The 26,970-nt window shown below is 45.3% G+C and overlaps 1 protein-coding gene across 5 annotated transcripts in view; it reads right to left on the bottom strand.

Annotated features, from left to right (window-relative positions):
- Positions 1-26,970, bottom strand: part of LOC135897041 (neuropeptide receptor 15-like) — a 142,549-nt gene that overhangs the window by 4,793 nt on the left and 110,786 nt on the right. For all 5 annotated transcript variants that reach the window (XM_070531787.1, XM_070531788.1, XM_070531786.1 and 2 more), the window contains one exon: positions 2,145-2,391. In XM_070531787.1, the coding sequence (XP_070387888.1) occupies positions 2,145-2,391 (247 nt within the window). The remainder of the gene's footprint in view (positions 1-2,144; positions 2,392-26,970) is intronic.

Raw genomic sequence — 26,970 nt, 5'->3', positions numbered from 1 at the left:
TACTAAACAATGATGTCAGTTAATGTCAACGAATTGTGTGCGATGTGGTAAGTATGAAGAGAACAAAGACAATACTTGCCCACGGTAACTGTAGTGCTCAAGTGTCTGAATAAAGGTGTGAGGATTGATGAGATCGAAAGCTTTAGTAAGTGTAGGAAAACTCCCAGAACCATATTTTTATCTTCAATTTTTTCTAGTGTAATTTCCTTCGGAGTAAGTTGTACTACTTCAGTCGACATGCTTGGGCGGAAATCACACTGTAACGAAGTTAGTATTTGGTGATGGTCAGAAAAACATGTCATGAACTAAGGACTACCATTTATCATTTTTTGAGTGCCTTTAGCGAACACAGGCAGAATAGAAATGGGCCGATAATTGTACATATAATGCTTGTTCCCCTTTTTATAAATTATAAAAATCCTAGCCGATTGCACGTTACGTGGAAAAACGCGAGATAATAAACAAATGTTAAATATGTCATGCAGACAGCGTGCAATGATATCAATAGTGTACTTGACTACTACTAGTAATACGTTTGTAATCCGCAGCGGCACACTTGGGGGCCAAAGAGAGCATGTGAACCGAAAACTTCCGCATCGACAACCGCTCGACTAATCATTGACTTCCTAGAAAAGCACCGCTACCATTCCTGATGTGCCTGCAGCTAACGTTCTTTGATATCACCTTGCTTTCCGCTTTTCCGGGGTAGTCTTCATCGAGTGTATTATTACAATTCACTCCACAAGTGTTACTATGATACACCAAGGCCTTCGTGTCCTGTATCTTGTTTTGTACGTTTGTTAATGACTTCATAAATGTTTCTTTTTTTCTTTAAACTTAAAACACGTGAATTCAAACTTGTGCGACTTTTCCGCCCGTTACGCATAGGTAGTGATACACACAGGACATTAAAGCGACGTAATGTTGCTCCGTACAGTTGATCAGAATGTAGCGTAATCATTTCCACATGCGGCAATGGGCGAATTTATGCGCTACAGCCCAACTGAGATGAACTATATTGATTAATCAGTTGTCAGCTTGCTGCAAGACCACTTTGTAACGCGGACTTGGCTGTCTCAATCACTCCATTTGTGGAATAGCAAACACTTATTCCTTATAGTTATCGCATTTCATTGTTGGCTAAATGAACATAGCTGTTGAGGTGCTTATACAATGCGTCCCAGGGAATTTTAGCCAGAGATTAAAAATAGCAAGTGCCCTATAACTGGACAATACGAAGGTAATGTTGCTTGCCATCGCTTGGAGATACTCAAATTATCTTTTTCATTCTGCCTAATTAGATAACTGGTCTTAATTAAATGATCAACTTCTCAAATCTTATTAGATGAAAAGTGTCAATGAGAAATTTCAGAGCGACATAAAAATCTCCCGACACAGCTTTCTGCTGCACAATACGGGCTACATAAAAGTTTTTCTGGGCGTGAAAGAAACCCGCAAGTGCACGCAAAATTGTCGCGCGACAGGCCACTCGAGGCACTTTGCATGTATTCGCTGGCTTCTTCGCACTCAGAAAAACACTTTTATGTCGCACGTATTGAGCAACAGAAAGCTGCATCGGAAGTTTTTTATGTCGCTCTCAAATTTCTCATTGACACTTTTCATCTAATAAGATTTGAGAAGTTGATTAACTAAATAAGACCACCTATGAAAAAAATATTAAAAAGTTATTTCAGCATCTCCAAGCGACGGCAAACAACATTACCTTTGTTCTGTCCAGCTACGTGGCATTGGTATATTTTGAAACTCTGGCTGAAGTTTGCTGGTACACCCTGTATATAGCATTCGCTACGCTAAAGAACCTAAACCCTTCATTTCACCTTAATTTGCAATGTTAACGCTACCTTAATCACCTGTGCGCACAGTACATCACGCCCGGGGTTCAAAGGCTGTGGGAGATTAGACCGCAACACCTGTTTGCATTTCACAACTTTGAACGAGCGCTCATACTTAACAAAACAGAAAAAAAAATATCCCGAGCCAAATATTTCCTGCAGCTGAAGTCGCGCCCGTGATTGTGCGCATTATCACACTACAGCGAGTACGCTGCGTTGGTTGACGCACACAGTGTGTTGAAAGCTTCCGAAGAGTGTCATACGTTGGCCACTGCTCAAAAGAGCTCTCACCTGAATCACGAGTGGCAGAAGGTAGAAGAGTAGGAACTCGGCGTACTTGAACAACACGAACGCTTCGAAGGAGGGGAAGTGCATGACACACGGTGCAAACCCAGGTCTGACGCCGTGTATCTCGTGGTAGACGAGGTTTGGCGCCGCCAGCAGTGCCGACAGAGGCCACAGCGCGCCGATGACCAGTCTAACCCGCTTGCGACAGCAGAGCAGGTGGGCCCGCATCGGGTGCACGATGGCAACGTACCTGCACGTCACAACGCAGGTACACCTTCTCAATGCTTGCTTCAGGGTAAGGGACCAGAAAACACTGAAGCAATATCATCATTTTAAAAAAAAACTCCCCCCCCCCCCCCAGATCAGCCTAAAGCTTTCATCTAACTACACGGTATTTTCAAGGCAGCAGTTTGTGCTAGTTGGTCTGTAACGCCTAGATGCTGACGAGAGATAAGATAAGCGAACAGAGATGCTCTTTGTCGTCGCATTCTGTATCTCACGGTGTTTTTAGCCCTATACTAAATTTTGACCATCCCGCACAGTAAACAGCCTCCTGTTCTCTCATCCCTTACTTACATGGTGCCATAACTTGCCCACACTTTCCTTAATTTCTAAAAAGCAATCACTAAAAACACTCCGACTACTGTAGGATCCGACTTGAGCGCTTTTCCACTTATAGCTATCTAAGGTGAAGCATCGAGGTGACACTTTGTGAGCAAGGGCAATCTTATGAGCTTTAGCGTGGGTCTACGTGTCCTCCAACGAGGAATAACGTGTTCCGCGGGACATTTCGAGGTGATCTCGCAGCTACCTGTGCCATCCTAAGAAGGCTCTTAAGAGGTGTGTAATTATCTGAGTCCCACGCGGTTGATATGGGTTCGCGATCTCGCAGTGGTGTTGTGTTTTCATCGCGTGGTTGATACTGGGAATCCAGTTGTGTTTACTCGCTTCGAGAAATGAAGAAACCTGGCACGAACAATCATTATATGTATAGAATAATAATAAGTATAGTTTTACTCAGGGTCGATGCCCATCTTTAAAAGTTGCAATAACATTTCACTTCGTGACAGCGGCTGAGGCGCAAGGGTAGTTGTGCTATAGCGCACACGAAGCTATCGGCCCTCGGTGTGCCTAGACGTCTACACTGTCCGCATCGCAGATAGTATTCAAGAGAGGGAGTAGAACGCTCCCTTGTAAACATTCGCTTCCTAATTAAATTAACAGGCATGTTGTCAGCGCGCACAGGCAAACATGAACACATCACACTCCATGACCATGGACACTCGCTGTCGAAACACTGACGTGAGGAATCGCGGCAGCGGCAGCGAGCGAAGTGATCTTCGTGCTGTCTATCACCTGAACGCAAACTGAGCGGCAAGAACCGACCGCACACAAACCTACGAGCCATCAGTCCACCTGGACTGTGCCTTCAAAGCAGATCGCTTACGTGACCGAAGTACAACGCCCTCCTCCATCCCCTCCCCTGGTGTCATGCACGCGACGGAAGACGACACGCTTCCTCCCTGCTTACCCCCCTTACGCACGCGAGATTGAGCCGCCATCTTTGGTTCACTATCGCACGCTTTCACTCGCACACACAGCGTACGGCGCGCGAGGATGATGTTATCGCGAGGCAAACCCGGTACGTCCGGGTCGCAAACAAAACCTCGAGCAACTACTGCCAGAGGAAGTCAGCCCAGAGCGCCTCCGCCTACCTCCCTCCTCCGCGACGCTTCGCTTCGTTTCTCCTTCCCCCTTCGCTCAACGTCACCTGGTCTTTTCTCTGAGTGGCGCAGCTTTGCCGCGAGCTACATACACCATACAGCTACACCCCATACACCATACAGCCACACCACCTACAGAACTTGTGTCTCCATCTATCGGCACAATCGCAAATAACAAAATCCTGATTCCCCTCTTTTACGCGACGTGGCAAAAACTGTCCTTTGGTGGTGATTCCCTCATCAGAGCAAGATAGAACATGTAGCACAAACCTTTGCGCACAACGAACCTCCCCTCCCACTTCCCTGTAATAATGGATGCTGCAAGCTAGCCCGTTATAAGGAAGGCGCCTTTAGTTACGCTGTGCCGAAGACAACGCGTGAGAGCACGTTTAAACTGCCAAATAAGGCTTTATTCATGCATGCATGTATTCTCCTTTAAGGGCACGGGACGATGTCTCCTTTCCGTTTCGTTCGCCTCGCACAGGGTTTAAAGTCCAGTGATGGTTCGGTGGCTTTGGCGTCTTGCAACTGAGCCCGACTTAGCGGCCGTGATTCTCAGCCACCGTGGGCGTATTCTCTTATGTGGACATTAATTCAGGAATGTTCGTGTATCGAGAACTGAATGCATGGTAAAGAGCGCCAGGCGATCAAAATTAATCCAAAGCCTTCCACTAAGGCATCTCTCGCCTTTCTACTGCGACAGCAGCTATAATAGCTCGAAGATGGTTTCGCTGTAGGTGTATGCTCTTTCCCATTGAGCCTATGTCAATTAGAGCCACCTCGGATCGATCATTACGACATGACAAGAAGTATTGGAAGGTTACCACATCCATTGGCAGCCGAACTCGCACCGCTGCGACAGTTTGCAGACGGAAGCTGGACGTGCTAACCACTGAGGTGTAGCTCAGCTTCCACGCTCGGCAATTTTCAGTGTGGCGCTCAGACTCTTGAAAGTACTGGCGTCTTGGGAAGTATTATCAGAGGTGGCAGCAGCTGTAGAGGAAGAAAAAAATATTGTGTGCACCGCAGAGAAGTTGTTCTTAAGGAAGTGGTCATGTCCACTGTTAGTATCTGCTGCTATGGCAGTATATTAGTTTAAAACCGGATGAATTTCTGATCTCGGTTATTTTATTTTAAGGTAAAGCTTTCTCCAGAACTTTCCCGGCCGTGGCTACGTGCTGCGGCTGCTGTCTTACCCAATAGATCACACTTTAAAAATTGAATTCCATGTCCTCTGAAGGGATCGAAACTCCGTCACGTGGCAGGGCAGCCCTATGCTCGAACCATTAGGCCACAATCGCACTAGAACTTCACCGTACCAACGCCAACTATATCTTTGGGATGATCAACGCATTTGTCACATTGCGAAGGAGAGGTGCGCGAGAGCACATGTGCGCGCATGTTTCCGCTACGCCAAAGACGCAGGAATTAATTGGGCAAATCTATAGCATTTCAATAACCGCTTCACGAAATCTCAGCTTCACATATATTCTAAGATTTGCGTTGGGCCACCGTAATTTTTTTTTCAGTTACAGTCTCCACCTCTTCGTAAATTTCTGTTTATCTATCATACTTGGGAAAGTGATTCAATCTAGTAACACCGGCACTGCGTCAGCAGGAACCCGACAGAATCTAAGTGGCACTGCCACCAGTTAGGCATTTGTGGCATGCGTAGTGCCTGTCATACAGCGCACGAAACCATACTGGTCACGTGGAAAAGTGCTTGAGACGATGGCTTCTAAACAAGGCAAAGGACTGAATGAATTCGGGGGCTTTACGTGCCAGAACCACCGTTCGATTGCGAGGCACACCGTGGTGGGGGCTCCGCATTAATTTTGACCACCAGGGCATCTTTAACGTGCCCCCAATGCACGGGACATGGGCGCTTGGCAAAGCCCTTGTCAAAACCAGCAAAATGACTATCACAGTGTGGTTGCCTGATATCTATTCCGGATTGCACCTTGTATTCACGATTTCTATTCACCACTCTTGCACGCGACATCGTCGGCACATTCCCCTGTTCCAGGTTGTTATCGTATTATAAAAAAATTATGGAGATCCAACGAACACGTTGCCATTTATGTGAAACGAAGCTTTAGTGCAGCTGTTATTTAAATGCAGTACAACTAACGGCAATGCATATGATTGTGTTCATCCAATTTAGCGTGAAATGTCATGCTGTTATTGTGTTTCTTCGAAGCAATGTTCACAAATGTATTATCATGCACGTTTCATGTTTATGCACTACCGCTCACAAGCTATGCCCAAATGAAAACGCCAAATCAGAGAGCTGCATATTGTGACGTATATGGCAGCGACGTCAAGAAGACGAAGGTGACGTGTGATGTTTGACGAGGGAAGAATGGCGACCACAGGTCTATACTCAGGGAAGTACGACACATGCCCAGCTACAATTAAGGATTATGTGCAAGTTGTGTCACTGTGGTATATAGCCATTCTGAAGAATTGGTCAAAAATGGGCCTAGTGGCATATACTGAGTGGCCAAAATGAATGAAAATCAAGTAAACAAAGAAACTGTTGACTATAATGCGGTATTCTGTTAAGAGGTCGGTATGCTTTAGTAATATCCATATGAGGCGACATTATATGTTCAGGTTTTATGTAGAATTTTTAAAAGTAAAACAAAGGTGCCCGTACTGACACAACATTGTCGGTCAGCATTTCTGAGTTAGCCCGTTTGCTGGTATTTGCATTTGGTGCACATCTCACCTTCGCCTCTACAGCCCCAGATATATACGCCGAGATAACGACAAACCCAGCAGCGGCAGCAGTCATACAAAACCCACGAGGTTAGGTGAAAAAATTAAGCAAATAAAGCTTCACTTTAATGCGTTCGAACAGCACTCTCCTTCGGCTTTGTTTCTTACTGCAGCATCTACGACAGTGTTGTGCTGCAGCTACTTCCAGTTTTATTCAATAAGCACTGTGAAAAAAGAAACGAATCTATTTGTCGACTACATGGCGTCCTCCCTTTCGTACTTTCTTTTTTTTTCTGAGTCTGGCACCCGGAACGCAATTTTAATTTAAGAAATGCTCATGGAAACACCATTTCCTCTCGATTCCGTTGCATCTATTCACTTCCTCTTTCTGTTTTTTTTTTAACCAGTGGTTCCACTATGTCCACTCAGGCTGTTGTGACGAACCTTCTACACGAGCGATGACGTTCGCTGCACTTCGGGAAACGAGCGGCAAACACTTATCGCGTCGTCGGCGAAATCGAAAATCTCGGAGGTGCTCGGCGGAGCATGTGATGTCAGCCTGTCGGCGAAATGAGTGTTTGTAGAGAGTTCCAGATATATATGTGGTTGTGAAACTGGAGCGGCTACGGCTTGAGGAGTGAGACGCGATGACAGGCGCTTCCTCTGACCTTGGTCTTGGATGTGACGAACGCTTTCCGAGTGGATCCTTGCGCTGACACGCTTGGGGGCACGTCTTGAAGACCCCCGGACACGAAGCGCAAGTAGAGTGGCCCGAGCTTCAGGAGAATAGGCGCGCTGAGAACGCCGACTGTGATCCTCAACAGACGAAGCCGGAAGTGATTGCTAAGATGATGGAGGCCCTCTCTGTAGGGCAGTTTTTGCATTTATTTGCCCACTGTGTTATTACGAATCAATTCTCTAACGCTTAACGCCTTTGCTGTTCCCGCTGGGCAAGTCTAGAAGAGCTTTTATCTATAGCTTTCTTCATCAGTGTGAGGATAATAAATGAACGATATTATTATTATTATTATTATTATTATTATTATTATTATTATTATTATTATTATTATTATTATTATTATTATTATCAAAACAATAAAAACAATTTACCTTGCTATTTATTTTCTGAATCATTCCCTCGTTTTCATTCTTCATTCTCACCCAATTCTGGTTCTTTTGATTCTGTCCTACCTATTCTTAGCTAGTGTAGATGGGCCACTGACACATATACATCTACCATCGAGTTCGATGGAGGAAGTGGCTCATCAGACTGTTATTTTGCCTGTTCTTTTTAGAGGAAAGAGTAGCTAAAAGCGATCGTTTGTAATGAAGCTTCGCAAAGGTCCACAAACAGCTCTATAGAATAGAGTCAGTAACTGCAGTAAAACGGAGAAAAAAATTAATGCAGTACTCAATTGGACATGTCGTCAAAACATCCCCGTAAATCCCCTGCAAGGACACACACAGTAAATGATCTATTTCGACCTGCCCTGGTTCTTGGCCGATCCCCAAGAGTGTATACGTGGCACTGAGAGATAGGCTCTATATATACATCTACCATCGAATGCTATGGAGGAAGTAGCTCATCAGTCTGTTCTTTTGTCTGTTCTTTTCTGCAGGAAGCAGCAGCTAAAAGCGCCTGTCTGCAATGCATCTTTGCAAAGATAAACATACAATTCTATATAAGACTGCAATAAACAGCAGTAAAGCAGAGAAACAAAATCATTTCAGCCAGTAACCAATCGAATGAATATCGTCGACGACATCCAGGTAAAAGCCCAGCAAATATATACGGTGTACGAAAAATTATTTATTCTGGCCTGCCCTGAACCTTGGTCAAACTTCAAGAATGGGCATGTGCCACTGACAAGTAGGCTTTACATATACAGGGTGTTTTCCTTTGTACATTTATTTAGAAAATATATTCTTTTATAAAAAGGATTTGACCATGAAACGCATGTAGTCTTCGCCTACGTGCTCTGCGGCAAAGCGGAAATACTTTTCCGCTGCTTGAGTTACTCTGAAAAGGTTAATCAACAAAATTTGTTAATTAACCTTTTTATTAACTTGATGCCAATTGTGTATATGAAATACTTGTAGGGCGTCTCAATTTATGACGTACCCATTCTTTAGAAATGCAAAAAAAAATCGCACGTAATTTGAGATATACATAACTGAAATTGAAGGCCAGTTCCAACGTTGAATTCCAATTTCAGATCATGAGCGCACGGCAGGATCACGAACGGAGCGCGTAGCTTCGACTGAGATCAATCTCGTCGAATCTGGGAATTGAGTGCGAGCGCTCCCGCGTGGGCACTTCATCATCATCATCATCATCCTAGTTACGCCCACTGCAGGGCAAAGGCCTCTCCCATACTTCTCCTACTACCCCGGTCATGTACAAATTGTGCCCATGTCGTCCCTGCAAACTTCTTAATCTCATCCGCCCACCTAGCTTTCTGCCACCCCTTGCTACGCTTCCCTTCCCTTGGAATCCAGTCCGTAACCCTTAATGACCATCGGTTATGTTCCCTCCTTATTACATGTCCTGCCCATGCTCATTTCTTTTTCTTGATTTCAACTAAGATGTCATTAACTCACGTTTGTTCCCTCACCCACTCTGCTCTTTTCTTATCCCTTAACGTTACACCCATCATTCTTCTTTCCATAGCTCGTTGCGTCGTCCTCAATTTAGGTCGAACCCTTTTTGTAAGTCTCCAGGTTTCTGTCCCGTACGTGAGTACTGGTAAGACACAGCTGTTATTCACTTTCACAGCTGTTATGCACTTACACGCGTGGGCACTTAGTACAAGGAAATTAAGTGAGAGGGCGCTAGACTAGAGGTGGATCGGGTAGGCATCATCGCCATCACCACCACCATCTGTATCATCCCAACATTCCGTGAATTAGTTGTTTTTTTCCCCGTGTCGGAAGAATCATCCCTGGAGCTGGAACTTAGTTTCTGAGTCGGAGCTCTCACTATCCAGAAGCACGAACAAAAACGCACGGCGCGACGTAGCGTCCTTGTTTTCCATGTCGTCCGTAGCTGCCCGCGACCGGAAACAGGCGACCGTGACAGGAAGCAGAGGCGGGGGAAGGAAATATTTCCCGCGTACTTCCGGTGAAATCTGCCGATTTCGGCGGAGCAAATATTTTTGCTCAGCAGAGCGACCCGGAATCGGTGGCTGGTTCCAATCTGCCATTGGAACCAGCAACTTACGCTCTCATTCTGCCATTAGAATAGGATTGCTCCATGCAGAGCAGAAATACTTTATCTGGATCTACCATTGGAATACAACGCAAGTAACATCAAGAGTGAGCGCGTCCCTCTGCACGTCAGACAGCAACGCCCCGTAAAGTGAGGTGTGAAGATTTAATGGATAGTTACTAGCTCAGCGAGCCAGCGGGCCAGCGTAGACGCCAGTGCGCATGCGCGGTGCAACAAGCGCAGTGGCGTCTGTGCTGGCCCGTGGGCCCGCTGGCTCGCTGAGCTATAACTCTCTAATGATATCACGCCGCGGCAAATCCTGACCCTAGACACAGCGACACATGCTTGCCAGGCAAAGCGTGCCGTATGAGTACAGCGGCGGCGACTAACCGAGATGTACGGTTCCAAGCTTCCTTGCGCAATTCTTCGTGGGACGTTTCGGCCTGATATGGTGGCGGGGCCGCCTTTTTGTGCACTCCCGCAGTGCTCGGCTTCGATATTACGTAGATTCGCAGTCAAAATTTGATTCTAAATATCTCGAAATAGCTGCAAATTGCAAGATCTTTGCAAAATGAGGGTGCATTAAAGTGCGGCTGCCTTCAAATTCGTCCGTTAAACAGTTACCACTAAGGCACTAATAAAATAGTTAATTTACATTTTTGGTGTTAACTATTCTTCTGAAGCTCACGTTATTAGCGGCAAAGTATGTCCGCCTCACCTAGGAACTCCTCTGCAAAAACACTGCGTTCACTGCGCTTACAGCCTTTGTGTAAAAAAAATTTGTGTTGTCTAAAAAGAAAAAAAAGAAAACACCCTTTATTTCTGTCATCAAATGCGATGGAGGAAGTAGCTCATCAGTCTGCTCTTTTTGGAGGAAGTAATGGCTAAAAGCGAATTCTAGTAATGCAGCTTCATATCCAAGACCGTCAGCAACAGTACTTAGAACGGAGAAACAAAAAAAAATTTTGGGCAGCATCGAACTGGACGAAATATTTTCAACAACATTCGCTTAATAAGCGCAGCAAATATCTATATAGAGAGTAAGAGTTATACAACATCACATACACAGCAGAACAAACAAAAGTCTACCTACAAACTTGACACGTCCAGTCATCTCAAAGGTTTCAATGTGCATTGCAATAAATAATTTGCAACTATGTGCTATCTGTTTAGTAATGTTGTCAATGTAACACAATCTTTCTTTCGAATAACTTGATATCCGAGTTGCTACCCTCCGCTGACACATTTGGTTCCCGTTTCGAAGCTCACGGCAACAAGCAAAAGTTACGAGTGGTCGGGCATCGCGATAACTCGGTTTGTGAGTAGGTACAATCTAGATGTGCAGGAAATACACCATAATTTTACATAAACAGTTCGTGCAAAAAATATAACTTTCTATAATTCCTCGCCTGCTGAAATCCTCCGAACTTAACATTGGTGGACATTATGGACAGGTAGAATGCCGGATAGCGGGAAAAGTGACTGACATCTGCGTTGTGACAAAGACTAAAGAGAAGTCTGCATTATTAACTGTCATCAGCCCGAGTCGAATATACGCACGTCAAATCTAAGCCTTTCATCTTTTAGACATTATAATACTAATTGCTATTTGTCATGCTCTAATGCGATTAGCAATTCGGGGGACCTCCACCCACTTTGCAGTATGTATGTATGTATGTATGTATGTATGTATGTATGTATGTATGTATGTATGTATGTATGTATGTATGTATGTATGTATGTATGTATGTATGTATGTATGTATGTATGTATGTATGTGTGTGTATGTATGTATGTATGTATGTATGTGTGTGTGTGTGTGTATGTATGTATGTATGTATGTATGTATGTATGTATGTATGTATGTATGTATGTATGTATGTATGTATGTATGTATGTATGTATGTATGTATGTATGTATGTATGTATGTATGTATGTATGTATGTATGTATGTATGTATGTATGTATGTGGAGGGGGATTCTAGAGCCATATCTAACCTCTTTCACGCTGATATTCCATGAAAAAAAACCTGAGGATCAAAGTGGATGAAAAAACAACTTGCCGTTCCCCACCGGCGGCAAGTTGTTTCTTCATCCACTTTCATTTCCATTAATTTATCGTTTCTTTATTTCATTTATCAAGCACAAATAATTTCCCCTACGTTCTCCTTCGTGTTAGTGTTCGTTGGCTTCTTATGATATCACTAATAAAAAATCGGGCCCCTCGGTTAACCCCCTTTCTTCTCGTTTATATATATGTATATATCATTCGTTTCTAGTTCACACTACGCATTCCTCGTTCCAGGATAAGTTAAACAGAGTAGCCGCAAGGATGCTGCTCTAAATTTCTTCATATCTACTCCAGGTAACAACTGCAATATAGCGGCTGCGAGACGTTGCAGTTCCAGGATGCGCGTTCACGTTTAGTATCGGGGGTACCTTAAATTGCGCCCACACTTCCCTACAAAAGCTTTGTTCTTTTTCTTTTTGTTTTTTGCAAAACAACTCCAGAATTCCGGTTCGAGCCCAGATCCTCGTGCTCTGCAGAACACCTTAGCCATTCTGAGAAGGAAATGTCCGACACGCAGGACAATTCGCAGGACACGCAGTACAGACGCAGGACAGGCAGGCACGTACAGCGTGAGCTTGTAATAATTGCTTCATTGGATAACAGGTTCCCCTATAATCGTTACCGCCTACAGACAGTATGTACGATCCTTGTGTGAAGCTTGACATGAGAATGCCGCTCTTTTTTTTTCTATTCTTCTCAGCTATTGTCTTGTAACTCCAAATTATCCAAATGAGCAAATTTGTTCAAATGGTCTCTAGCCTAGTTGACGTACCAACACCACAGAACTCGGCGCATCATAGCCGTAGTTGCTTTTTGGACTACAAAGCTCTAGATAAGTATACGTACACCACAAAACGATGACGCATGCGTACACTGGGTCAATGCATAAGCATTATATTGTGGCAGGCACCATGAAAATTTGGTTACGAGCGCTGCTACCGGAACGCCCGTTGCTCTCCTGGTTCCACTATAGATCCGCGCCACGTTTCTTATCTAACGGTATTGTGTCTTTGGCACAACTGCATCGGTTAAAACATAATAGCAACATTTCAGAAAGTGCTGATAATATCTTGGCTTCCCCAAGGGGTCTCCTTAAAACCACCATTTCCTTTTGTTTTTCGCCAAAACATCACCCCCCCCCCCCCACTCCGCCGTTTCCAGACTTAAGGAAACAAGTATAAATATATAGGAGCTTGATGAACAGGCTCTGCGGCCTGTGATTCATTATTAACACTGTTAGACAAAGTATTCGCAACAATAAAAGACTGTGGCAATAAGACGAGCACGAAAAATTACACTAAAAAAGGCATTAAATCTTGAATTTCTTAGGCGAAACGGACTTAGAATTTCTTAGACCTCTGCACCCATAAAAAATATTAACGCCAAATTTATACTGCAGTGTGGTCGTGAAATATACAAAATAACCTATAAGGAAATAAAAATTCAGAAACACTACTGCATCATTATTAATTCTTCAACACAGCAATCGCGAACAGTATTTTTATCAGCCATGGCGACCCTGTTAATTATGTTATATTTTCTAGAAGTTCTTATCATTTCTGCCAAACTTTCTGTCCAACCTAACTGTTACTTATGCACACATATATTTAATTTCTTATTAGGAAATTGCACCAATAGAAAAGTAGAATAAAGGTGTCACTGCAGAAATGCTAGCGCCTTTCCCTCACTTTCTGTGCACATTTACGGAATCCTACATAGCCAGCGCGTCAAGACCATGTTCCTCAATGAAAACAAATGGAATTGCTTTGCTCTATGTGCACATTTCATACACCAAGATTATAATAACAACGAGAGAATGATGGCGACTTGACTCTTCCCGACAACGTTGTCTTGGAGAATCCAATAATTGCATTAAACAAAATGATGTGGCCATCCTTGCCTGTACAGTGATTCCAGAAGTACAGCTCACTGTCCGTCGTTCCTTGTATAAGGTCATACGTACTTGGTATCGCTGGCTAGCCGTTACAATACGGGACCTCATTGCAGCGCAAAATTTTAGTCCTCTACGTCTTTCTTTTTTTTTGGACGCAGCGGAAGGAGGGGGAAGAGAAGGCAATAATACGCCTTGCACTGCGATAAATTCAATATCAAACTCGTTAATTGCAACGTTTCTATTAAATCGCATTTCTTTTTATTGCTTTTCCCAATTACCGCATTCTTTTCTTATATTTTGCTTTTGAAGATTCGCACTGTTCTGAACTTTGTCACGCGTGCTTACATAAGCTTTGCATATCCAGTGTTTTAAGGTCCTTCACACCTTCCACATCCCATTGCTATTCAAATATTTGTATTTTGCTTTTACTTGGTCATCTTGCGTGCGATGTAAAACAAAAATCGAATCCAGAACCAGGCCGTTTGACTTTACCCCAAGGCGTTCTGTATCTTCATGATCAGTGAGGGTGACAATAAAGTGAGTATACGAAAAACAGATGAAAATAAAAACAAATAAGCAGCGTGCTGATTTAACACAGCTCTCCATATTTTGCATTAGGGCTTGACCGTTTCTTTGCTCTCTTTGTACTTTGTTGGTTGCAGAAAAAAAAGCTCTTCTATATGTCAGCGCATAAATAATTTATCAGCTCGGTCAAGGAATGCATTTATTCTGTTGCATAAACTGCTTTCTCTTCGAAGCAGGGCAGGCTTTCTTCTTTTTTTCTCTTTACTCGGCCCTCGCGTATCTTTAAGCGGATAATGGAATCAGAATGAAAACATTGCTGGCAGCAAGTAACGGCTAACATGTTTGTGTTTCGATGCCGTGCGTGAGTACACAACCCTCCATATGCTCTTGCTCGCTTGCTTGCTGCCTGTGAAAGCAGACAGTGCGTGTGCGCGCGTTTACAGAGCAAGCTGCCTTGCTCGCAGGGTTGGTCCAATTATTTTAAGAATAGCCTGCTTCTCAATTCATTGTGGTATGGCGCCATTTTGCTCCGGCCACCGAATAAATATCGCGTTAACGATGCCCAAAGCAATCCATTTTCCCTCGCTCAGTGATTAAAGAAAGAACGTCCTCCTCATTGTGTCCCGATCACATAAACACCTTGCAGAAAAGACACAGTACTAATACACCTGATACTGAGGCTTACACTAACCTAATGGCGCTTTACAAGATCGATAGGAGAGCAGACTGGGACATCAGGTACATCCCAACACACCCGAACAAGTGTCGACGAGAATCACGAGACATGTTTCTCGGTCTCCATTGAGTAAAGTTTGTTGAACTACGTCTTCTCTGGGATGAAGATTAGAGGCGCAGTCTCCACGCGTCATACCAAGCTCCCTGTTGGCCCGGTCGCTTGTCCTTGTCGCCAAATCCAAATGTCACCGAAGGCTCAAGAGAAGGAGCTGATGGTTCTCGAGCAGAAGCTCGGAGGTTAAGAGAGGCCACTGCAACAGTTCGGCGGCGTCGTTCCAGCCTATGTCTCGGCCTCCCATGCCGCTGCCATTAAAAGGGAGATCTCATGAGCTTCTGCGACTCAACATTTGTCGTGGTCAACCGCAATCGGGACTTAGAAGATTGGGAGTGACGAAGCGATTAGCATTCCTTTTGACTGTATATGCTCTGTACTGCCGTAGTAACGTCCAAAAGATGATACGGCAGCACGAACCAGGCTACCGAAAACGTGCTCTCGCGTTATACCCAGCTCAAGGCCAAACGATCAAGCGAAACTCTTTTATCGCCAACGTCATTTGCGTACTGCTAACAGATATGCGCATAACTGTAGTTCGCAATGCTGCATGCCGAAACCACGCCGATAAGGTAACAATGTAAAGGTCACGAGTATCTGTGCCTATTCCATTGTTCCAATGGTTGAAATCTTGAGCCCTTAAGAAGCTCAACGTGAGTTTAATTATTCACGAGAGTACATCGCTTTTATATTTGCAGTAAATCTTATCTAAAACTTATCATTGGCTAAGTAGTAAGCGTAGCCGTGGTTGTTCGGAGAAAGGCATCTTTAAAGGCACAATTGGCCATATTTGACCCTTGAGCCAACAAAATCCATAAATCATCATTTAAAGACACAAGGGTTCGTTTTGCAGTGCTTCCCACCAACTTCGTTATGCAGCGTTATGCTGTGATCGTCAGGTGGTTGTTGTTGTCCTTTAAACGTGTGGCCCATATCCACTAGGGGGATTGGGCAGTCTCCGGTAAATTCATTATGCCTTGTGGCCCAATGAATATGTAAATTAAAGTTACCATGAAAATTTCCGAAAACTGATAAACTCTATGTGACAGATACAAATGACGAGCGGCACAATCTATGTGCCTCAACTTCATCTTTGTGGCTACAAACAGTTTCGAGACTTCGCAAATTGTCCGTTTTCTAGAAAATTCTCGCTTGTAAATGCAACAAATCGCGACAATTACGCAGGTGCTCAACGTTTAATCACCTTGCACTGTGTTTCGAAAGCCGTTAGTGCTTGAAAACATAGAAATAACCTCACGGGAACTTACGAAGTCACAGGTACGAAGATTAGATGCTAACCATCATTCCCATGGCACAGCTGGGCGATCGCAGCCCCACAATTTCCTCTACTAATTTTTGTAAAAAACTCTACGGCTCGGACTACCTTGTAGGCCGGCATGGATAGAGTCAGTGCAGAAAACAAGAACATGCGGCGGGCACACTGGAGGCTATAGAAGCGCTGAGCCCGGTTGTAACAAATCGTTTGAAGTGACTCGCGTGTAGCGAAAGAATTGCGCAGGATATTCTAAAGCACTTACAAAGTATTGGGCACATTTTGGACAGTGCAGTTGTAAATGACACCCGTATAGTACTAACGGGGGAGGGGGGGGGGGGAGGTGAGGGGGTGAGAACTGTCTTATGCAGCTTCGTTGTGTTTGAGGTGTCAGTTACTCAGATTTGCAGACATATATGAAGGGTGTTTTTGCAGTTGACCGCCTCCTCTGTACTGCTCATGCACCGCCGATTCTGCATCAACGGAGAATAGTGTGCCTGAAAAATATGCTCTGTGGACTTCTGAGCGCTGGCTGATGTGATTGTCTGTCATCACCAGACTCTGCAACTAATTGTCGTAACCGGAGCCAGGGTATGGGCATGATGAATAAACTTTATTGATCGGAGCAAGCGAAGTCTTCGCCAGAGTTCTGCGACCTGAGATAAAATAAGTTAAACGAAGCGAGTGTATAGAATCAAAAATAAGGTTAGGCATGTACACGAAGAAAAAAGAACGTAGTGTCTATCCACTTCTTCAGCAATGTTAACAGAGGTAACATAAAGAGGTTGGCGTGAAGGAAGGCTTATCATTAGGTTTCTAATGCGAACCTTCAGCAGTGCCTCTTTGTGGGTATGTGTCATACATAAAGGACAACAAAAACAATCACAACCGGAATCACTACCTTCACAAACGCCGTCGAGCTGTTTTGTTTCCAAAGAATGGATCTTACCCACTTACCCACTTACACTTTCCCACATCTGGACGAAATGCAATTTTTCCAGAGTTCTCGCTCAATAATTTTTTTTTCGTTTTTCTCGAAGAAAAATTGCGCACATCTGCGAATATTTACGACGATCGATGCAGCATGAACCAGTCCAATATTTACTGCGCAGAATGCTGTGATTTGCTACCGCGCCACTACTGCGCATTGTAGGCAAAACTGCAACTTTTCTGTACTTATGTAATCTAGCGCATATATAGGAATGAAAACCTCCCTTCGTTTTTTTTCTCTTTTTAAGTGTGACGTTCTGCTATACAAATTTCACGTTTTCTTTGACAGGACGCACCCAACATTCAGCGAAACCTACTGGGAATTCAGACGCAACAAGGTTTATATTGCCTATTCCCGGTTTTAGGCTGCTTCGTGTCTCCGACACTCTATTGAGCAGCTACGTCGTAGCTTTATGCAAAACAGCAAAGCGAAGTGGACATATCTCCTTCAACCACGGCGTACATGGGCGTATGCGGCTTGTTTTTGCCAGTTCTGTCCAGTGAGGGGCATTGAAGAAAGCCCTGGGTCTGCAGATAAACGAAACCATCTGCATATTCACTATAACACTATTTCGCTTCAGTGCGCAGAGAACCGCTACACGTGAGCACTTTGCTGAAGTCAACACCATGTTTGAACAATGGCAAAACCATTCTTTCTCGTCCTTGTAATGCTGACAACCATCATCTAACCTGTTCACGAGTTTTCAGCCGGTCATTCAATTCTCTTTATCTAAAAACAATTTTCGTCAAGGGTTGTAAGCTTTAGGCTGCTGAGCACGAGGTCGGCGGATCAAATCCCGGCCACGGCGGCCGCATTTCGATGGGGGCGACATGCGAAAACACCCGTGTACTTTGATTTAGGTGCACGTTAAGGAACCCCAGGTGGTCGAAATTTCCGGAGTCCTCCACTACGGCGTGCCTCATAATCAGAAAGTGGTTTTGGCAAGTAAAACCGCATAATTTGTTTTTATGTTTTAAGGATTGTAAGCTATATTCATATGTACTTGCTCAGATTTTGAGGACTTACTAGAACATTCATGAAGGATCATAGTTCCAACATGGCTTTCTTTCACTTCATTCTCCAGCGCCTTGGAGTCGATTCTCTTCCTTAGAAAGAACGTAGCTTCTGTAGCTTCGCTTTGAAAGGAAGACAAGCGAAAAGACACACACACACACACACACACACACACACACACACACACACACACACACACACACACACACACACACACACACACACACACACACACACACACACACACACACACACACACACACACACACACACACACACACACACACACACACACACGCACGCACACGCACAAGCACACACACACAAACACACACACACACACACACACACACTTCACGTACTGCGGTCCACTCTAGCTGAACGAGCCCACTTCAACAAAAATTGAACTTTATCGACAGCCTATCACAATTCTCTAAGTAAGATATAGGAACTCAGAAAGGTATATTGCAGAGTAAACAACTCGCTTTCTGCTTACACCTGTACTCGAAGACGTCAATAATAGTGATTACCATGGAAGTGCGGAAAGTGAGCGCCGTTCGTGCCGGTTATTTTGGCTACAGATTTCAATGGTAGAATTATTTCAACAAATCATAAAGGTGCTAGCTAAACACATTCGCAACAAGACGGGAAATGTTTCATGCTACACTCAACAACACAAAATGTTTAATACAACACTCGCTCTAACTGGGCTAGGCTCAGCAGGCTTCAAATATATCTGCCAAATACGCATCGTACGCAACTTTTACGATAGTCACGAATTGAAAGTACTGCACGGCAGTGTTGTTCATTTCTTCTTTTTTTTTCATGTGGCACACTCGGGTGACTTCTTCACGACAGAACTCTGCGAACAGTTGTACACACCACGAAATGCGTCACTGTTGCGAAGCGCAGCGCCCCAATCGGCGCTGGCTGCCCCGCTTCTCATTTGAAGGCTACCGTCGCTCCTCTCACAGTACTGGAGCATCAGGTAAGCGAAGAAGATCTGCGCACTGGACATTACCCGACCACCGGGAAGCATCACTGCAATGTCGTCCTCTTTCCCGCTGGTAGTCTTGAGGAAGACCTTGAAGGCGACACGCACAGCAAGGACGTCTCGGAACCTTGCCAGGCGCAGGTAGTCCCGCCGGCCGTCGAGGCAAGCTTCGGCTGCGAGAAGCTTCATCCACGTGTTGTCATTGAGCCAGCTCGCGGTGGCGTTTGCCGAGCTGGCTTCGTCAAGAAGCATATCGAACAGGCAGCGGCTCAGTCGGGGCCCGAGCCGCGACAACTGCAAAACGTCCGCGCCGCCTTCGTCCAAAGCCTGCGACAGGTTGAAGGAGAGCAGAGGAACATACACGCTTCTCGGATGCGTTTCGTGCCAGCAGTCAGCGCTGAATACGGACCGGCTCCAACGCTTCCGAGAACCGCGAGTCAAGACGTGGGAGAAGGTGTATTCGTGGTAGGCGACGAAGGTGTCAAGTCCCCAACGCGATTTTGTGACGTTGGGCAGTTTCTTGACGTATTCAGCGACCGGAGCGGGATCTGTGGCCCAACTAGGTCCGAACACCATGACGTCGCTTGTCGAAAGGATTTCACGTATTTGGTGCTTCGAGGAGTACGATATGTACGGTAACTCGTTCATTTCGTTCCGCAATTCAATGACGACTGCGTCAACCATACCGATCAGGCTGGACGCGGACTTGCGCAGTTTGCCGTGAGCGAATACAGAAGCAAATGTAAGCGGGCGTAACGCTCTCTCCACCACGCGCAGGCACAGTCGCCACCGAGGCTGCGCCATTCGAGTCTTGCCGTAGACGAATATGCTCAACAAGTCGAGTAGCTTCGAATACGGGATGAACGGCGACACCTGAATCATGAGCCGAAGGCCGAGGTAATTCATGACAGTGTGAGGCTCGGTATTCGCGACGAGCTCTAATATGGAGAGCGTGGAGTTGGGCGACCATATTAACACATAGGACATAGCGCCGTCAGCGACAGAGCCTTCGAATCCCTGAAGCGTTGCGTTTATAAACTCCTGCAGGTCTGGGCGTGATTCGAGGCGTTCAACTTTCGCTGTGTTTCCTCTCGGCGCCGCTTGAACGAGCTTCTCGATGTTGCTGGCAAATCTGGCTATGGAGAGAATGTCTCTTGGTGGCATGTACTCCGTTTCTGCTATTTTAATCGCTGAAAACACCGCCTCTGTGAAAAGGCGGACCACTTCACTGCTTTCAATAGGACCAAAAGATGTCAAAGCTTCAGGTAGTCCTACCGACACAAGGTCTTTGTTTTCCACCACTGGGTGAGACGCAACACTCAAAGTGAGCAGCGCTACAGTGCCCGTCTTTCGGAGAAGTTGAGCAGCTGTTCTCCAAACGAAAACATTCGTCCCTAAAGGAGCGCGCAGAGGAAATCCATCGAGAGAAAACGACGTCATCAGATCCTTGAGCGCCGGCACGCCTTCGTAGTCGATGCGCCTTAAATTCATGCACTCGTCGTGGAGAAACTTCAGTGGCTGCGCAATCTTAGGGCTTCGACGACCGTCCTGAAGAAAGGCGTGAACTTTTTCCTCCAGAAATTCGGCGTGGTCATCGTCCGTTGAAGTTGAATAGTAGTTGGCTGCCGATGTAAACCGGCTTCGCCAGTGGTTGCACACAAACGCGTTGAAGTCGTCGCACGGTTCAACGTCACGCCAGGAGAGAAGATCGCTCAGGTACGAAGCACGTCGGAGGCAGGCGTCAGAGGCGCAGGTAGCGCCAAATCGAATATTGTCAATATGGCTTCTCAATTTCGCAGACGGCTCCTGTTTGGGCCAGAACAAAAAGCATAGCACGAGAGCAAGGACAAACGCCAGACACACGGCCGCAGGATAAAGAAACTTCTCCCTGTGGATCCCCTGCTCCACGTTTCTGAGAACACGCTGCTCACCCGTCCGAACAACTGTTTCTGCCCGTTCTGATGGAGATTCAGCCGTGGTGCTCCTTAAACTTTCGCCAGTGCTCTCGGTCGTCGTATAGCGCGAGCTTGATTTCTTCGACGACGTGCTCAGCTTCGACCCCGATTTTCTCAGTTTAAAACTGATCATCGATCGTCTTTTCTGTTCCTTGGGCACTGCACTGCTTCTCTCTGTGAGACCAACACTACGCAATTCTCCCTGACTCACTCGCTGCTCGAGCTTCGCAAACTGAGGAGCTGATGTCCCGGTTTGCTTGTCGACGAATTTGTTGGCCATCTTGAGCGAGTACTGGGCATGGGCTTGCGATCTCCGAGAACTGCTTGGTGGCAGTTTTTGAACCGCAGTTGTTGAGGGCTGCGTGTTTGCAGGTGTTCCGCTCGAGGACGAAAAATTGTCCGATGCAGCCGGCGATTCTCCGCTTCTCGAAGAACTACTAGGGCCGATAATGTCTGCTTCTTCCCTTTTCGGTACTTTGAGAGGAGTCTTCTGGTACATGCCGTGTAATGCTGTCACGCCTTTGGGATCCTTCTTCGGTGCCTGTGCTCTGCTATAGGTCCGGCGAGAGGCTGAGCTGGCAGGTACGGTCGTCGGCAGACGTGTATCTAGCAGACTCGTAGTGTAAGTACTGTCAGTTGTAGCAAACGGCCCTCTTCGGGCTGATGTCGTTGGCGGAGTCCGCAAAGAAGGCGTCGAAAAGTTGGCTAAGCGGACGTTGTGGCTGGTCAGCAGATCGCGCGGATTTGCTTCTTGAAGAAATGACCTTGGTGTTTTTGTCGCTATTGTTGACTCTTCTACATTGGGGAGATCTGCCACCAACAGTGTACTTTTCTTCGTTGTAGCCGTAGAGTCTTTGAAGCTAAATAAATTTCTGCCCTGCAATATTTCAGCTGGCGATTTCTCTTCGGTTGGCTTCTGCTTATTTTTGCCATGCAGCGTACTTTTCTTCGTTGTGGCCGTAGAGTCTTTGAAGCTAAATAAATTTCTGCCCTGCAATATTTCAGCTGGCGATTTCTCTTCGGTTGGCTTCTGATTATTTTTGCCATGCAGCGTTTCTTTAGTCGCCAAATATGTGGTCTGTTTGGTTCCTTCGCAAGTTGTAGTGGCAGCTGGACTGGAAGAGTACTTAAATAGGTTTGGTTGCTTAACTTGCGGTGACCTTCCAACTTTTCCATGATTTGCTAGCCGATATTCCGCTAATGACCTCGATTCGCTCTCCACGACATGTTGCGACGGTCTAACACTCAAAGGGTTCTCCTCCGGAGGAACCAGAGATGTCCAGGAGGAAGCGGAGGCTTTAGGAACGCTATAGTCTCGCAATACAAATTGGTTGTGAGGCATTACTGAAGGCAAAGTCTGTCGTCTCTGCTTAAACACCCTTTCGATTTCTTCTGTGTTCCTAAAATGCTTCTCATTTATCTCCGGTGCGGCGACTAACTTATCTTCCTTATGAGCCTCGGTTATCGCGCAGCTTGAAGCGAGGGTCTCCTTAGTAGTCGTCGTCTTCGACTCACCGGCAGCGCACGGCGGTTGGCTCCTTGATGGGATATCGTTCTTGGACAGCGCACTCCCGGGGCTCTGGAACGGGGCCCTCGAACTCGGTTGCGTTGGATTCATAGGGACACCCAGATCGTCCGTCAGCAAGTCGTGTCAGTTGATCGCGGCCATCTTCTCGAACGCGCGTTAGGCAGTTGCGAGTAGCCTCTGAGCAGGGGACGAGGCGTCGCGCGCAGGCTTTCTGCCCGAGACGATGATGAAGATGACGATAATGATGCTGCCGGTGATCATGATCCTCATCTATGGTACATACCCACTAAGAGAAATAGGCCAATAATCCGGTGGCAGCGGGCGGCGTGTTACAAACAGCTATTTTAAGAGGAGAAGCGCAATATTCAAAAGGTATAGGATCGAAAAAACAAGAGTGCCTACGTACCTGAGCAGTCAAACTAACTGAAACCAAATGCATGGACAAGGTGTGCGTGCGTGCGTGCGTGCGTGCGTGCGTGCGTGCGTGCGTGCGTGCATGCGATGTAATAAGAAAATGTAAACTAAGAATTTTAAATGATCGATGATCATAGTTGTTAGTGGGACATTGCAAAAAGAGAGAATAATATGTTTAAATTATGTCTTTAAGCCTATTTGGGGAAGTAGGTAAAAGAATGTAAATATTAGAAAAATAAACTTAAAATGAAGAATTTTCAGCAATTATCATTGCGAAAATTTCAAACTAACTGGAATGATTAATGATAAAAGCACCTGGCACGTTTGGAAATTTAACACGGTAGTCGTTTTTGCTTCCTGAATAAACTTATAGGTAGCAATGCAGGTGTCCACGCGCCTGGAGGCCATGCAGCCTTCCACCGGCATTCTCCTCTGTACTTCCTGTTCGTCCTCTTTGCTAACGGACACGGTACGAACAGCTTATTTTAGCAATTAACATCCAAGATGGGGTCCACTTTCGATGAATGATGATGACGGAGTATGATACGATGCATGGAGTGGTAGAAGGGAAAAAAAGATAATAGGATAACGAAGGAATGAAGGGTTGTTTTATTCTGGTCGTCTGGACGCGAAATCGGAAGCCACCTGGACGCGAAGCTGGAAGCCATTCTGATCGTCTGGAAGCCATCTGGAAGCAAAACTGCGCCAACGTCCTGTGGCTGCGTCGGACGTGACGCACTTGGAGTAGCCAAAGCTTCTCGACTACAAATGCTGAAGAAGCGGCGCAATTTATTGAATTCGTCTTCCCCTCCGACATGGAAAGCATGGCGAAAGTGCCACGGTTGATGTGTTACTTGGAAATTCGACAATGCGAAAGCAAAAAAAAAAAATTAGGAAATAAAGTGGCATTAACGTAAACGAATTAAGTCTTCTGCAATGTAACTAAACCACCGGCGTACCGGGAGTTCGCATTTATCGAACAATCAATGAAGCAACGATGTTGCCTACTTAGTCATCGCGTTCAAAATCAAACAAATCTGAAAAGATGGGGCACTATAACGTAAATCTATTCCAATCCACTACTGAAATCAGCCCTCCATGAATGGTCAAAATTTTTTCAGTCTACCCACTTCGCCTGCCTCTCCCGCGGCGTCAGCGAAACCGCGAAAACTCTCCAACCTATATGACGTGCCCACACTGCTTATGCGTGGTGAGACCAAAGGAAATAAAGATAATTGTTTCTGACTCCACCATTTTCGACATTAGCCCTCCGTTATAGATCAAAAGTTTGCAAAACCGCGAGAACTTGCCCCGTCAAAGTGTACGCGGTAAAGATGCATTACTATGCCGAAGAAAACTTAGAATTTATTATTATTATTATTATTATTTTAATAACCGGAGTCTTCCCTGTTCTCGAAGGAATCAAAAGTAACTGTCCGCCGATTGCTCTGGCACTGGTCACTCGAGACTGCCGAGGAGAATAGAATTATTTGCGTATAAAAAAAATTGCCTAGATGTACGCGATTGTAGAGTCCTCTCGGTAAGTATAAAACGTCGCATTTTCAACTCTTCTTCGCTGAGGATACATTTTACGGCGTTTCCAAGGTTCCGGTTGCACGCCGCAGCGATTTCCGACCAACCACAGTGAGCTAAGCAAGGCGAAGCGGGCCAATTGAGGACGCCAGCACCACCTTCCTCATCCGGCTATATACTTTGAATGCACTGCTTCGGCTCCACCAAAAGCCTCTCCCTTTCTGCATGCTCACCGTCTCTTGTCACCCAACTATATAAGAAATACCTATCAAGATAGGTGATGGCTATTCGCTTAGAAAGTAAACAAAAGTGACCTCCTATGAACGAGGAGAGTAATTGATTGGACAGTTCACACGAAGCTGCAGGTCACCACCCGGTGCTTGCGTCAGCGTTACGTAAGTTTGACTCCTGGAGATCGGAATAAAAACAGATTGAAGTAGGTTCATAGCACAGGGCCTATGATGTGATCGTTGTCCACAACACATTCACATCGACCGAGCGACAAAAAGAGCGACAAAAATATTATCCTTATACACAGTACATCACCTGCTACATTTCTTATTGTGTTTGCACGAGTACTCAGGTGTAGTCTGAAGTCATTATCAAGAACTTGATCTGCGCTAAGCTATCCATGAAATCAGCCCCGTCGTAACTTCTCTCCAAGCACAGGAGACAATAAACCAGAGCCGATGTCAGGACAAAGTTACAATGAAGCCCCAAAGAGAGAGAAAGGAGTGGCACTGTGAGGTTGTTGACCAGTCTTTCTGACACCAAGCATACCGCATATAACCTCGTGCTTTCGCTAGACGTGCGCTTCTTTTTTTTTCTTTTTAATCGCAAGCACGTTTTTTTGTAGCTTTATACCGATTAACTCACCCTCAGTTCCTTCAGTGGTCAGGTGACGATAGAGCAGTTGACATTAGGAGGACTGGAAGTATCAAATTTGTCACGCGGCGAAAGCCAAGCCGCCTGTCTGATACTTGCAAACCAACACGGACTGCCCTGGTCTGTTGACGTTTTGTAAGCATTTGTTCCATGTAGCGATGGCTGAAACGTAGCACCGGAGGAAACTAATGAAGAACAGTACCCATCACGATAGGGAATATAACACGAGGGGAAGAAAAGCCGAGGTCATGTACCCAACAAGTTACGTAATCACGTATCCCTGCTTCCTACAATTCCATGAGAAACGAAATTGGAACTCATCATCATCAGCCCCTAAAAGTTCCGTTCCGATTTCAAACCACCTCACACCACGCACGCATTTTGACGTCCCTGAAGCACCGTCAGCGCGTGTCTGGTGCTCAACACACTCGCTGCATTCTTCCAGCTTTAGTTTTCTTCAAATCTGCTTCTACCTTCCTCTTAAATCATGCTTTGGAATTTAATAAGCCCGGGCACAAGTTACCTACTTTCAATACTTCAGACCTTTGTCACCTTATGCCCTTTGTGTTTCAGTATTTTTCTTGAGACTGCTTGTTTTAAATTAATTTCTTATTTCGTTTATTCATGTTTTCGTTGTTTTATAGATTGTCCCACTGGTCAAGTTGTCTTCACGTTCGCTAGAATGAATGTGCTTTAATACTCTGTTTTTCCAAGAATATCGAAGAATTTTACCTCCCTTGCCCCAAATATAATTATGAATAAAAATTTTAGTTATTATACCCACAGCCTCAGCGTTTTTTAAAACTACAAAATTTAGTGGATAGTCCAGAAGCGTTCTGGCAAATCTGCTTAACCCCTATGAATGTAAACTGGGGCTGCAACTAGGTCACTATTGGGATCCGATTCCCGACAACAACGAATATTTGATATCCATACAGTCCCCAGTAGTCAATGTCAAATAGTCACCTAAACTCGGACTGCTGTATACGCCGAGCACGTTGGCCAATGCTAAATGCCTACGTGGCTAGAAAAGCGTTTTTTTTTTTACTTTTTCTTAGCTACGTCTAAGAGGTGGTTTCAGGAGCTTTATGTAAACGAGCCAAGTATTCATTTCTTTTGTCAGGAGATGGTCTACGGAATATGTTACGAACCTTTTGATGAAATAATCTACCACTAAATTTAGGCGACGCTTTAGATTTCTCGTGACTAAGGAGAGGCGCAGCCTGGGTCCTCACTCGAGCGTTCGAGCGTTGAGAAATAGCTGGCGTCAAGAAGCTTGCACCATCTGTTCTGTCGACACACGCTGCTGCG

This window comes from Dermacentor albipictus, chromosome 1 (assembly GCF_038994185.2).
Source record: "Dermacentor albipictus isolate Rhodes 1998 colony chromosome 1, USDA_Dalb.pri_finalv2, whole genome shotgun sequence".
NCBI lineage: Eukaryota > Metazoa > Arthropoda > Arachnida > Ixodida > Ixodidae > Dermacentor > Dermacentor albipictus.
Note: the sequence above shows the minus strand (reverse complement) of the source record. Positions and strands in the feature narration are given on the sequence as shown.